At 46.1% G+C, this 14,652-nt stretch overlaps 1 protein-coding gene across 2 annotated transcripts; it reads left to right on the top strand.

Annotated features, from left to right (window-relative positions):
• Positions 1-3,829: 3,829 nt before the first annotated feature.
• Positions 3,830-13,648, top strand: KLHL38 (kelch like family member 38). Of its 2 annotated transcripts, none has more exons than XM_063415346.1 (4): positions 3,830-4,054; positions 4,603-6,083; positions 7,480-7,585; positions 9,085-13,648. In XM_063415346.1, exons 2-4 carry the CDS (start codon positions 4,734-4,736, stop codon positions 9,369-9,371), a joined length of 1,743 nt encoding a protein of 580 aa, XP_063271416.1. In that variant the 5' UTR covers positions 3,830-4,054; positions 4,603-4,733; the 3' UTR covers positions 9,372-13,648. The 2 variants fall into 2 exon arrangements, with proteins under 2 accessions (XP_063271416.1, XP_063271506.1); XM_063415436.1 differs by having other exon boundaries at positions 9,416-13,648.
• Positions 13,649-14,652: the final 1,004 nt, after the last annotated feature.

A 14,652-nucleotide genomic window follows, 5' to 3' on the forward strand; every position in this document is an offset into this window, starting at 1 on the left:
GAAGGACCATAAGGATATCTGGACTTAAAAGAATAGGAGGAAGATCAGATGGCTGGCAAGTAGCAGCAGCAGAAGAAAGTTAGCAGATTTTTCTGTGGACAAGAGACTGCATTCACAAATTGCAGCAAAAGAAATTCCTATTTGACATACAGAAGCAGGTTGTCCAGAAAGGTTGTGAAATGTGCATCCTTCAAGATTTCAAAAGTTCATTTGTACAAGTCCATGAGCAAGCTAATGTTCTCCCAGCCTAGTCTGGGCTGTCACCCCAACCAGCCACCACTGCTGCTTGGGGCATCTTCCCATCCTCTCCACGGCATCTGATTAATTATGATCCCTGTAACTGTTTCTTTATACAATGAGGAATGTTAATCCTGGGGTTTGTTCTCTGTCCCAGTTTTATTAAGACAATAATAAGGAATATTTTTTTTCTTATTCCCTGTCAATTTAGACTGAAAATTTGGGTAAAGGGATGATCTGTCTCTTGATTACTGTGGGGGCTGGTGGTCATTGAGACAGAGCACATAACAATGAATAAGCTCAGTGAAGTCTCTGTCTTGAGCAGAGACTTTTTCTTTATCCATATTTGTTCATTTTCACCTGAATTGTAATAGGATCAGTATATGAGTTTTAGAAGCTGTCTGACATCACCAATCTCTGTGCACCTGACTGCTGGCTGGTCAGATTACAGCTTTTTTTCTGCTCTGTTGCTTAGTGCATGACATTTCATCATCTCATTGCATTAAAACGTAAGAGCTGCTGTGGCTCAGATCAAATGTTCAATCATCATAATTCCAAAACTGAACGATGCCAAATACTTCAGGAGAAAGAGCAGAAGGAGCAGTGAGTATGTAAGTATTACAACATGTTCATTCTTTGGTAAATACTTCTATTTTCTAGAAATTGGCCATGGATGGAGTTTGTACAGCAGCAATTAGAGAGGGTCACAGTTTTTAATAGCCCCCAAGGGCTCCAGCCCGCCAAGGGCTATGGGGCACCTGCAGCATCACATCCCACGGACACATGGGGTCACATACCCTGTGAGTGAGCCCACTTTTCCATTTGTGTTCAGACAAGACCATTATCTGTGCAAGATCTCACTCCCATGGTAATGCACTAATTTTGTCTTCCCAAAGGAAGGACCACTCAGGCCTGGTTCAGTCAACAGCATACCTTCCTAGAAAACATGCCTCAAGAACTCATTTAGAAACTGATTTTGTCTGACAATTTAGACTGCCCCACAGCAGAAACAGCTCTACCCTCTCAGCAGGGCTCATGCCTCCCCTCCCCCCCCCACCCCCCATAGAGTGGAGGCCCTACAGGACATGATGTCTTTGGCATGAAACATGATTTTTAGTCTATTTATAAAGAAAATCCTGACTAAGCAGTGCTGATGTGCCCCCTTGGTTGTAGATGTGTCTGAAGCCATAATCTCTGGGAAAAATATGAAAAGAGTTGTAGGCAGGCAGCAGGAGCTTTATTGCTCAGAAGCCCTGGCCCTAAATTGGCAGGGACCTGTGTGGGGATTCAGCAAGGAGCAACACCACCCTCCCCAAAGCAAGGAGCTGTTTAAACAGCACACTCTGTACTCTGGGCTAGCAGGAATCTGCATAACTGTGCAAAGCCACTGAGCCTGGGATTTTCTATATAAATGCCACATTTATCAGTATCTGAGGCACAAGAACATCCCACCTAGCTTTCCCCAACCCTATAAACCAGTGTCACTAATGAAGTCAGCATTGTTTTCTTCTTTAAGGGTTAAAAGAATAATCCACAGCCACTGCCAGGAAAGAGCCAGAACTAAACAGGCAACAAGGAGTTAGAGCCAGAAGAGAGATATAAAGCTAAATCAATCATCAGAATGGACTGCAACAAGAGCATATACATACAGAGAGCAAGAAAGAAAGCGAGAGGGCGTTTTTGTTTGGGTAGCTAATGTTCCCTGGACAAGGAGAGAGAAAAATTCTCCTTTGGGTTTTTAATGCCACTCTAAATATTTATAGCAAGATCATGTCTAGCTGGTGAGGCAGTGGCGGCAGGGAGTAGGGAGGGAGGGCTCATTTTCCCCAGCACCCCAACATCATTCTTGGGTCATTTCTTTACTTGAGAAGGGGGGAAAGGCTGTAGACTGCCATGTTTACCCTCAGAGTGACTCATCTGCTATAGTCGAATCCAATGGCTCCTGCTCTTCCCCTCCCTCACCTCATACACTCATGTGCACACACACAGATTGTGTGGGCAGCTTCCAAAAAGCTATGCCAGCCTGACTCCACCCTGTCTTTAACATGAGGCTGGGCTTTCAGGGTTTTGACTGGCCTTCAGGCATTTCACCTCATCCTAAGGCTGCACTGAAAAGCTCTTGGAAAGGCCACGTACAGCAAGCCCATGATGCAAAGCTGGCATTTTTAGAGGAACAGGCTGCCCACATGCCTGTGATCTGCTGCACCATGGACACAGGGGCAGGAACAGGACTGCAAACACCAGCATGGCACAGGAATTGACGTGAGGGCACTGTGGCTCCCAATGGTTTTTGCTTGTCTGCTTCACTGTGACTAAATGTAGACATGACTCACCCGTGAGCTTTGACTTTGAAAATATGAGAAGGACTTTTGCTTTAACCTTGTGTTCCCCTGATGTAGTGATGCTTAGAAACCACGTTTTGGATTCAACCCCACCCTAAAACAAAGGGAGAAATCTCAACAGAGATGAGGAGCCAAATCCAGTTACCCAGGCAAGGGTAGCCAGTTCTATTTCTCTTGAAACACCCAGGAACTTGGTATAGAGCTGGGACACATCACACTTGACCTGCTGAAGACCCCAGCTGGGCACCAGCTGGGGTTCTGGAGGATCCTGCCCTGGCACAAGGTATTTGAATGATCCCAGTCCTGGGGATGGATTTAGGCTCATCATCACAGATGCCTACCATGGGAGTGTTAAATATGGGCACCTACATGTGACTGAGGCAGCTGAGCACCTGTGGACACCCAGCAGCGCCTGGAGGACTGTTCACCTGCCCAAATACAGGTTGCACATGCTGGTGACCTGAATTACTTGGCAGACTCAGTTGTATTGACTAGACCTCACTGCCTGCAAAAGGAGCTTAGACACCTTGTTCATGTGCCATCTGCAGTCAGGGACCCCACTGAGGTGTGTGCCCTGGGGTGCTCTGTGCCACCCTGGGAATTGTCACTCTGGAATCTTGGTTTCCAGCTTGCTACTCACTGCAGCAACCTGCTCCAGTCCTCCCACCTGTAACACAGCTTCCTCAAGCCATCTGATTGGGAAGCTCTTTGCTAGGGGTTTCAGAGAGCTGAGGTCCTTAGACAAAGGGCCACAACCTGGTGTTTTCTATATGAAATATCAAGCAGCATCATAAAGATAAACTGCTCCAAGACTGAGCTTCACTTTCTGCTTGGTGAAGGTAGTTGGGCTTTCCCTGCCCACCGTGGAGCAGTGCTGGATGCAGGGGTCCCAGTGCATCAGCATCTCCCACCACTGCAACAGGCTGGTCTCTCCATAAGGTGGAGACACGGTCCATCCCGCCGGAGTCCCCCGAAGCCCTTCTCTCTCCGCCCTTCTCTCTGAAATGACGGTGACAGCGTAGTGCGAGGCATTGCAGACTGTTTACAGGCTTCTAGAGTTCCCAGGCACTTTAGGACAGCGTCCTGCCACTGTTTCCAAATGGACAGCCAGGACTTTTATAAGTGAACTTTCCTCTCCGTGTCTATTTATTATATGTAAACATTTGCCAGAAAAACACCCCTCGGGCATGCTCAGAAGCAGCCAGGTCATTGCAAAAGGCAGCGGCGGTCCCATGTGACGGGAGCGCGGAGCCGTGTGCGCCTATTCTTAGCACTGGAATGTACACAATGCCCGCGTCCTGCGCGCAGCGCCGCCCCGCCAGAAACACGGCCAGAAATCACCCTCTATGAATCACCTGCCTACTGAAAGAAACCTCCCGTGGGTTCGTAGGGTTTTGTCCAGGCTCTAGCTGTGGAAAAACTCAGCAGAGAATAAACGACAGAGAGTAAGTGCATGCAGTGAAGGACAGCAGAAGGTAAACGTTTCTACCCTTCGGTTCCACTGCAGATTGAGCAGTTAAGCCATGACCGTAGATACTCATCATATTGTTCTGCCTGGCACGTAATTTAGTCATTGTGTGTCTGATTAACATAAAAAAACCACAGCTAAGCAGAGTTAATAAATAACTTTTTATGCAGATTCCTAGTCTCTAGGGTTCCGTTCGCCCTGCTGCAGAGTTCAGCTCTGCCAGATTTGCATTCTTTGGGAGTGACTAACTCTGGAGGAAAGAGGCACAAGCTACTAAACTGCTAATACTTTAAAACAGTGAATAAATGTCTAAGTGCATTTATTCAACATGATGGAAATGGACAAACCAATTGCTTCAGCCCTCTAGCTTTAATCCAAAATCAGTGAGATAACTTCAGTGTTTTTGCTTCTTGCCAATGACACAGGCAGTGCTGACCTCAGAGCTGCAACCTATCTGATAACTTTATGAAAGTTTTAAAGGGTCTTAGCGACCTTTTGGCTTCTTTATTATTTTCCCACTGTGCTTAAACCATGTTCCATTTTTATGTGTAATAGTGAACGGATATTTACAGCAACATCAAAGTCCTGACTTGTTCCCTTGGAGCTGGATATTTCAATAAAAGCTACTAAGAATTTGAGGGTTTTTTTTCTGCCAAGTCCAGAATTCATATCTTTCATAGTTTGCTATGGAAGAGGGATCCACTGAAGAGTTTCTCTTCAAAGACCAGGACTTCTCCTCTGAACTGCTGAGGCAGCTGAATGCTCTGCGGCAGAGCAGGATGCTGACTGATGTTACCCTCTGCTCTGGCGGCTTTGAAATCCCCTGCCACCGAAATGTGCTGGCTTCCAGCAGTCCATACTTCAAGGCAATGTTCTGTAACAACTTCAGGGAGAGTCACCAGCCTAAAGTCATTCTGAAGGGCATCGAAGCTGATATTTTGGATCAGATTATCCTTTATGTTTACACTGGGGAGATTCTAATATCCACTGAGAATGTCTTGTGCCTCTTGGAGACTGCGTCCATGCTGCAGTACACTAAGCTGGTTGAGGCCTGCTCTACCTACCTCCAAGACAAGCTGACTCCTGACAACTGTCTGAGCATGATCAGACTAGCAAAAGTCTTGAACTGCCAAAGCCTGAACCAGAAGGCCAAGGCTATGGCTTTGAAATGTTTTCCTGTGGTGGCCTCTTCTGAGGACCTGAAGGACCTCTGTCCCATGGAGCTCATTGATTACCTTGGGGATGATGAGCTCTGTGGGGAGGAGGAGCAGGTCTTTGAAGCCTTGATGGTCTGGATCCGGCATGACCTCCAGGCACGACAAGGCTACATCCAAGAGTTGTTCAAGAAGGTCCGGCTTCAGTACGTCCATCCAACTTTCCTCTTCCATTTCATTGCTAATGACTCACTCGTTCAGTCCTCACCCACTTGCAGGAGCATCCTGGAGTCAGCCCGGAGACACATGTTTTCCTTGTACAGCACCAACACACCTGACATCAAACCCATGATGCATGTCCCTCGCAGGTACTCCAACCAAGAGTTCCTCATTGTCATTGGTGGCAGGAAGGACAGCCAGCAGACAACCAGGGATGTCCTGCTGTATGATGACAAGACGAACCAATGGTTGAGCCTGGCCAAACTTCCCATGCGCCTGTACAAAGCCTCTGCAGTGAGTTTACACAGCAATATTTTTGTGCTCGGAGGGATGCCTGTTAGCAATAAGAAAAGTCTGGTCAGTGGTAATATTTACATTTACTCCCTCAAACTCAATCAGTGGAGACTGATTGAGCACATGCTAGTTCCACGTTACTCCCACAGAAGCCTGGCATATAAAAATTATATTTTATCATTCGGTGGAATTGGCGAAAACCAGGAAATCCTGAATTCTGTGGAAAGATACGATAGTGTCTACAACACCTGCGAGAGCATGGCAAACATGCCTGTTGCTGTCCTTCACCCTGCTGTTGCTGCCAAAGATCAGAGGGTTTACCTCTTTGGGGGAGAAGATATAATGCAAAACCCTGTTCGGCTTATCCAGGTAATGGTCAGTCCTGCTTGTTGTAGGCAATCCTGATTGTTCTTCTAAGGTATTCAGCAGTCCATCACCTTCATGAGGAAATCAAACCTCTCAAATGACTTCATTGTGTATTGCAGCAAGAGGCAGGATGAGTTGATCCATGGCCTCAAGGAGCATTGCATCTCTTCCATTTCCCCTGCTGAAATGCATCTCTTCCATATCTCCTGCCTGGTTTTCAGGCAGCAGCCCTGAGGCACTGCTTTGGGTCTCAGTCAGCTGTGCCACTGGTGGACACCAGGGCCAGGGCTGCCTTGGGTGATACCATGGCAGGCAGCAGCAGCTCCCCCTGCCTGGCTTTGTGCCTGTAGCCAGTCTCACCAAAATCAGAGCATTCCCCTTGGCGCTGAGCTGGGGTCTCAGCCGCGCACCTGCTCGCTCGCAGCAAACGCAAACACTCGCCCTCATTAGAGCGATTAGATACTCACTCATCAAAGGGCCAGAACTTAAACTGACAGTCATTTTGGACAAACAGTTGTGTTAAAAATGTGGCTTCTGCCACATATTGCTGACTCTCTGCCTGCTTTCAGCCGTTACACTTTATTAGGAGGAAAAAATACATTAAATTTTTTCTTATCTGATTTGATGCTTTAGCAACATTGTAATGTTTCTTTTCCCATGAGTGTTTTTCACTGTTTACCTTCTTTAACTAAGATCATTAAGCTAAGATGACAGCCAGGACATGAACAATGCTTTATAATGGTACTTCATTATCAGGGGGAAGGAAATGTATTTATCAGTGGGGAGATGCCCTGGTGATATTTGCTATACTAAGAAGCAAATAATGTGACAAAAGTTTGTGTCACCCAGATGCAGATGATTGAATGATCTTCATCTGGCAACAGCTCTTTTTCTCACATAAATTGATGACTTAGATGCCACTCTAAGTCCTTTTGCCAGTCTGAGTGCATACCAGTCACCAGCATAAATATAGCAGCTGGGCAAACATGATGGCTGCCAGTGGAGCTAGATGAAGCTGGGGTTTGTTTGCCCAGGAAATTGCTAAGGCTAATAAGGAATACACAGAATAACTGGAAAATTAAATGAATCAACTTGTCCTTTGGGAGAACTAGTTAAAGTGATTTAATGGCCATGCAAGAAGCCTTCATATGGCAGATACACTGCTTTAGTGCTTGTGCTAGCATCTCCTGAGCAGACAATCTTGGCGATCCAGAATGCTTTCCAAGGGAATGTATCAGGAAAAAAAAAAAGGTGGGTACATTCTCAGATTTCCAGCAGTTTGAGCCAGAGGATTGTATTTATTAGGGCAAAATAAAACCCAGAAGTTCCTCTGTAATTACAGATGCCAGTTAAAATGAAACATAAACAGCTGTGTGAATATCTTTATTTTTTTAATCAGGTTTACCATGTCTCCAGGAATACGTGGTTTCGTATGGAGACCAGAGTAGTGAAGAATGTCTGTGCACCAGCTGTCGTGATTGGAGACCAGATTATCATCGTAGGTGGTAAGAGCTCTGTTTCACCTTCCCTCTCCCTCCCCCTGCCCAGATCCTGTGGGTTTTCACAGCCTTCCTGTTTAGGGTGCTCCCTCAAAAAACACCCAGATCTTGGGAAGGAAAGGAGGAGTGTGCCGACTCTCCAGGTACTTCTTTTATGGAGCCTCATGGCAATTGAAGTGGAGATAAATTCTGCATGAGGCACTTTCTTACCCCAATTCGCAGTACCTGTGTGGAGGAAGCTGAGGAAAAGCCAAGTTACTGCTCGTGGGAGGAAGCCAGGAGCATGGGGGTCCTGAAGCTCCCCTGCTGACTCACAGCCTGGTCCTCCCTGTCTGCTCCACTTGGAAGAATGGAAAGCATGGTTACCACAAGGCCATGGATGGCTTGTCAGGATGGATGGGCTATAGGTCTATGAGGTGTTGGTTGGTATTTTGGCTGCCTTCTGGGTGTAATTGTGAAATATCCCAAATGGAGTGCAAAACACTTGGAAAGAGGCAACTGCTCAGTGTCTTTTTCAACCTGAGGACCAGCCTGTGCCCATGGCAGTCGGGTGTATCATGTCCTTGACAATTTGGCCCTCTACAGTCCTTAATGCCTCTTCCCTGACCACAGACTGACAGGAGAAAGCATGTGTTGAATTATTTAAGGAAAAATGAGACACACAGTATCTTTAGCAAAGCAGAGGATGGTGCCCAAACTGCACAGGACTTCAGGGTGGTGTCACCCCTCAGGGAGAGGCCACTGCTATCCTTTGTAGTGAGAAGAAGGGAGAGCTGAGTCCAAAGGTTCAAGACTATCAGGCTCCTATGTGGCAGATTGTCCTCACCTCAAACCACACTCATGTTTTTCTACACGGACAAGGTATTGCTGGGCACCAAGCTTGCACACCTCCTCTGCTCCAGGGCAACAGCCCTCTTACCAGCCTCAGCTGATACGAGGTTATATCACCCCTCAGAGGAAGAGCTGGCCACTGGGTCACTGGCATGGTGGCCAGCACAGATGTGCTGCTGAGGGCTTTAGGAGGGGAGTGAGCTCTGGTGGCACCATGCTGTTGCATACCCAGCTCCAGTCAGCAGACAGCTACAACTCCAACCCAACAAGGCTCATCACATGTGCCACTGGTTTCTGTATTTCCAAGTGAAGCTCTAGGAGTCTGTTTGGTAAAAAGAAATATTTTCAGATGTTTGAAGGCACATGCAGGTAACTGCAAGCTTCAACTATGTTTGCAGATTGGTCTGATGGGTTTTATATGGTGTTCTTCAAGCCTTGGCTGCCAAGGTGCTACAATGAGGACGGACAGGAAAGGAAGATAGACAGACAGGCATTCCTGTGACACATCATCGCTTCTTAGTTTAGATACCTTAATCCTGCCAAATTATATAATACTATAATAGGTTTTATTGAAGACCAGCATGAAATATATTTTTATTATTATTCCTCCTGCTGGCCATAAGCGCTTAATTCCCATTCCCATCTGTCTCTTCCACCTCTGGCTTTGCATTCAGGGTACACCCGGAGAATAATTGCTTATGATACAAAAGGCAACAAGTTTGTTAAATGTGCAGACATGAAGGACAGACGAATGCACCATGGGGCCACTGTCATCAAGAACAAGCTGTATGTCACAGGAGGACGATGTCTCACCTCAGACAATGTCATCAAGGACCTGGATTCCTTGGACTGCTATGATCCGGACACTGACACATGGACACCAAAGGGAAAACTGCCGCACAAACTCTTTGACCATGGGTGCCTTACACTCCAGTGTGTCCCCTGTTCTGGCCTTCTCTAAATGACTTTTGGTACTTCCTTCATATTTTGTGCTTTTCTTCCCAGAAAGGACCCACCTCACTCTGCAGAGAGCACATGGGGAGTCTTCATGGGATGACACAAAGTCCTGACCTTGAAGGCACCAGCAGCGTTAGTCCTTCCCAGACCCTGTGCCAGAAAGGTCATGAGCTTTGTGCTCACGCTGTGCTCACCTGGCTGATATTGCATGTGGTGCTGCTGAGCCTGGAGGCCTTACCCAGCATCTCACGAGGAAACAGGAAAAAGATACTGGGTAAGAACCCAGTGTGGGATTTGTCCTTGTACAGACTTTAAAAGTGAAGAGGGATGTTGATATCTCCAGGGAAAGTATGATCTTTGCTTTCATGCAAACTCAGCTCCCTGCCACAGCCCTGTGCTGCTCATTGCTGACCAAGCTTTCCATTTCCAGTGGTGGGAGTGTTTAAAATAGGAAGCCCCGAGCTCCAGTCTTGTAGCCAGCCCAGGAGCATCTGCCTGAGTTTGTTGTGGTAGTCAGCTCATAAGAAATAAAATTTTAATGTTCCTAACAGCTAATTAGAAATTGGCTGATGCTTTGATCTGAACTCTCATATTGCAACAAGAAACAGATTTGACTTTTCTAAACTAACACTCTTCTACAGTGCAGGGAAGATTTTTGTTCCATCTGCCTGCCCTTTGAAGGATCAGGAGAAGACAGGATGGAAATAAAAATTGTCCGCATCTTCTTTTTCAAGGGATCTTATTTTGCAGGGCTCTTCCTTCTCCTTTTGCATGAGGAATAGCAGTGGGGTTAGTCAAGATGACTTTGGCTGAAGGAGTTCCTGAAATGTAGACTAGCAAAGAGGACACATGGAGGAAAGGGAGTGTAAAAGAGAAGAGGTATTTGGGAGGAACAATTTCTTTTTCCCTTTCTCCTCTCTCCAAACCACTGGAAAAAAGCCCATGAGACAAAGCCAGTGACAGGAAGCCAGCTTTCCAAGAAGAGCAAGTCTAAATCTGCCGCTTGGCAAAACAGCTCTGGCTCCACCAATATTTTTGTGGGGTTGTGCCACTAAGTGCATTCTTTTAAAGGGAGGGGATTAATCATCAGACACTGAGCAGGCTGTGAACTGCTGTTAGGTCACCAGGCTTGGTAAGGTTGCTGAGATAGCAAGGAGCTTTACAGATGACCATGATCCAGAGAAAGGATGGCAGAAACAACACCCCTTTTTCTTCATATTAAAGAGGAAGTGGGACTTTTTAAAGGGTATGAGGATGGCAAGAGGAAACCATGCTCAATCTTCCTCTTCACAGGAGGCTGCATGGCCATGTGGTCACCTCCACATTGCAGAAAACCAGCTCCAGACACTATGATTGCCTCACATAAACTGAGCAGAAGAGTGACAGAAATAGTTAACAAAGTGGAGGGCTAGAAGGAAGTATTTAGTATCAACTGCTGGTTTAACAATGCAAAATAAAACTGTTATTATTGTTTGCATGAGCTTTGTGTTCAGGAGTCCCCATTGTTCCCTCCCCTTGTTGATAAAGGGAATTGGTTTTGCACCAGTGGGTATTGCCAGGGTTTCCTTCTAAGGATCTGAGTAAATCTGCAAAAAATGAGTGGGAACTCAAACTCCTCCCCCAGCTGAGAAGCCTTTGGCTAGATTTCTCTTCTGTCTTTCAGTCTCTATCATCATCTCCTCCCTGTGCAAAGCAGAACTAAATCATGGCACTTGCCAAATTGAGCTGGAGCAGTGATTCATCCTTGCTTCCTTACAGACCAGCTCCAGCTCCCTGGAGAAAGAAGCCTTGTCATGGCCAATTATGGAAAGTCTGCCCCAGGGAGATGTTTATTCCTAACCCTGCAGTGCTGCCTTCCCAAACTCCATCCAGTTGTGACCCCACTTAGCTCTCAACTCCAGGAGACGCCAGTTGCTGCCATGCATTTTAGCTGACACAGATTCCTGCCAGGCTCGTGACTGTACCCAAAACTGAGGAGAAAAAAGTTGACTTGGGGCCATAATCCCATGTTTGCAAACCATAGCCACAGTCATTGATTTACCCTTAGAAGCAAACAGATTTTTTTTAATTCCCATGTCATATAACTAGTGATTTTCTCTTTGTTCATGGGGGGCCACGCAGTACCTTGCACAGCTGGGCAGGAAACTGGGAGTGCAAAAAAGAGCCAGGATTGCAGCAGGATTGAGCACAGCATCTTTCCCCCATCTCTTGGGAGCCCTCACTTCACCCCCAGGCCCTTGGAGATGCCAAGGGCTATGGCCAGCTCTGCTTTGGCTGCAACCCTGTGCTCATTCTCTTCACAGTCTTCTCACCTCATGCCCATAATTCAAGGAATTTGGGATTGCTGGGCATTAAATTCAAAACCTGGTTCCTAATAGGCTTTTGTCTTGTGGTGAGTTTTGATGCAAACTCTGACAAAGCTTTTGGGACCCTTTGAAGAAGAGAGGTTGAAATCAGGAAGCGGGGTTGAGCCTTTCCCAGACAGATGAGGGACAGCAAAGTTGCTCAGTCACAGGTAGAGCAGCACACACAGCTACAGGATGGGATACTCAGCTCTGGGTGGGCACTATGGGGACAAGGGATGTTGCCTTTACAATCAGGTGCTGACCACCACCTGGCCCACCTAGACCAGTACCTAATACCATCCTCACTTCTTTACAGCTGTAAAAGTACTCCTAGCAAGAGCTGGTCAAGGTGCCTCTTTCTCAGTTGTCTGGAGGGGACTTTTCGGGGCAGGATCTGTAAGGTTGTCATTACCTGGTACACTTTTACTTGCTTTTTCAGAGGACTTATCATCTAAATATTCAAGCATTTGAGTAGATTCCTAGATGGGAATCCCCCATGGGAGAGCAGCAAGGTTCTTCACAAATACGACGATGACCCCATGGAAAGGTGGGAATTTGTTGCTCTTCATTTAATAGCCATGGAAGCCATGGAAAAGAGGGTTTTAAAACAGATTTCTTCTTGCAACTTCTAGAAGGGTTGAGCACCTGTCACATTTTTTCAAATCAGGGAGTGGTCTAAAAGTTCATCACCCCCAAGACCTTGTTCTCAGGTAACCTGACACAGTCACTCGATCATGGAAACCATAGGGCCACGTGGCTGAACCAGTCTGCTCCATGGGACAGTGAGTTACCCAGTCCGTCATGGTACTTGTCCAAAACACTGAAAATCTGCCACAAGGTGTTCTGATCCCTCCACAAGTAACATACTTGAGGTGTTAGTGGCCTCAGAGTGGCCTTTTAATACTATTTTCTTTGCTGTACCTTCTGCCACAGGGATAAAGGGCAATTGATTACCCTTTTAGATGCCATATATTTTTTACATCTTTAGAGTTTATTAGGATGTTTCAAAGTCTGTAGACTAAACAAACCCAGCCCTTTCAATCTTTCCTCATAAGTCATGTTTTCTAGACCTCTGATCGTTTTTGTTGTTCTCCTCTGGACAATTTTCAGTTTGTCTGTTGGTAGGTTTTTTTATTTATTTAAGTGCAGGGTCATGGCTCAGCCTTTCAGTGCTGAGAAGAGCAATAAACCCTTTCTGCATCTTACCTACAGCATTCCTGGTCTCAGATCCCATAGGGATTTTGCTTTTCACTGCAGCAGCACAATACTGACTGGGGTTCAGCTGTTGTCACAGTTAAGGAATGTTTGCAAGTTTGGGCAAGGTCACATGGAAAGACTGCAGTACATCTAGAATCTCCCAGGGTTATTCCCTAACTCCATCTTTGCTTTGGCTCATCAGTATCTCGAGTCAGAACCTGTTGAAAACAATGTCTCTCCATTGCCTCAACAAGGGACTTTAGACATGGCCCTAATTGTTGTGTTCTCAGCTGGGTTTGTCACTAATTCTATTAATTTTAACAGCAAATATTTCATATTTGAGGGGGGCTGTTGTCTGTTTTGGGTTTTTTGGGTTTTTTTGTAGGTGTGGGGTTTTTTTTTAGTACTAGGGGGAGAGTTTCAGGCAAAAAAAGAAAAGAAGGGGAGGAGATTGCATTTTCTTTTCAACTTTCTTCCCCTTGCCTTGCTGCAAATCCAGAGCTGAGTCCTGCTGCACAGGCAGCCTGTGGCAGCAACTTTGCTTTGATCTCAGCAAAGAGTCATAGGTTAAGCCTGTGTTTTTTCACTGTAACTGTTTATCAAACAATGCAGTCCTTTCCAAGGGCAGCCTTTTTCTTCTGCAATAATATGTTTATAATTATAATGCATTTCCTGCTTCTTTTTGATTAAACACACCTGACAAAGTAGGAAAGATGTCAATGCATAAATAAACGGGCACACCAAGTTCATTGCTTTGTCAGTCCTCTTTTTCCAAATCCCAAGGAGTTCATTGTGAGGTGAATCCTCTAGCTAAGAAGGAAACAATTGGGTAGAGCATATATGAATAGCGTACAGGGTAATTTATCCCTGGCATTGTTCCTTAGCCTGACCTGAGAGCCATTAATAATTGACAGCAGCAAAAACAATCCCTTTTTAAAAATATAAACATCCATACTTTTTTCCAGCTGCTTGAAAGCTCCCCCGCAGCAGTTGAAGTCATATTCTCCATGGCACAATGAGCATGAATTCCTCAGTGCAAGGTTGCACCTGCAGAGGAGCTGACATCTGCTAATTAGTGCACTGCTAATAATGTTTTCAGTGGCTAAATCCAATGAGTTTTCCCACAGTCCAAACGAAGCAGAGTTCTTAGGGCAAACTGATGTCTCAGGCTGCTGGTGCCACCAATGTCCACAGGGCTCCTCAGGGTTTGTGTTGGAGCCCTGAGAGATTGATCTGGCCTCTTCTGTTTATTGATGTTTCCAAAATAGTAGCAGAGTAGTGAGGAGCCCAACTGCTCTGTCACTCGGCAAGTCACCCACCGGCTCCAGCTGCTGCCTGTCACTTCTCTCCCCAGAGCTCTTTGTTTGCCTGCACTCCTTTCATGTTGCAAGAACCCTTTCCCAGAAGAGTAAGCAGCAGCACATCTCAAGCAGCCCTGGGCCAACAGGCACATGTCTCGTGGCTGCTTTGAACACAAGGCATCCCCACGGCTCTTGGAGACTTCTACCTTAAGAGTCAGGGTGAGCCATGAGGTAAAACACTGCTGGAGGTGGAAAAAGGTGGAAGAATCTGATCCATTTCTTCATGTGGTCAGGAAGATGCTTGTAACCATCCTCCTATATCTAATTTCCCATGTCTAGTTCCCTGAATTTTGTTTCTTGACCAGGCTGTGCCTTCTGATGAATAAAACATGCTCCACCACCCCTCCGTAAAGAAAACATAGTGGGACAAGGACAAAGGCAT

Source organism: Prinia subflava, chromosome 1 (assembly GCF_021018805.1).
Source record: "Prinia subflava isolate CZ2003 ecotype Zambia chromosome 1, Cam_Psub_1.2, whole genome shotgun sequence".
Lineage (NCBI taxonomy): Eukaryota > Metazoa > Chordata > Aves > Passeriformes > Cisticolidae > Prinia > Prinia subflava.

Coding starts and splice junctions, on each gene's coding strand:
- KLHL38 (XM_063415346.1), top strand. CDS start 4,734: ATGGAAGAGGGATCCACTGAAGAGTTTCTCTTCAAAGACCAGGACTTC. Junction 6,084..7,479: donor ACCCTGTTCGGCTTATCCAG/GTAATGGTCAGT, acceptor TTTTTTAATCAG/GTTTACCATGTCTCCAGGAA. Junction 7,586..9,084: donor CCAGATTATCATCGTAGGTG/GTAAGAGCTCTG, acceptor CTTTGCATTCAG/GGTACACCCGGAGAATAATT.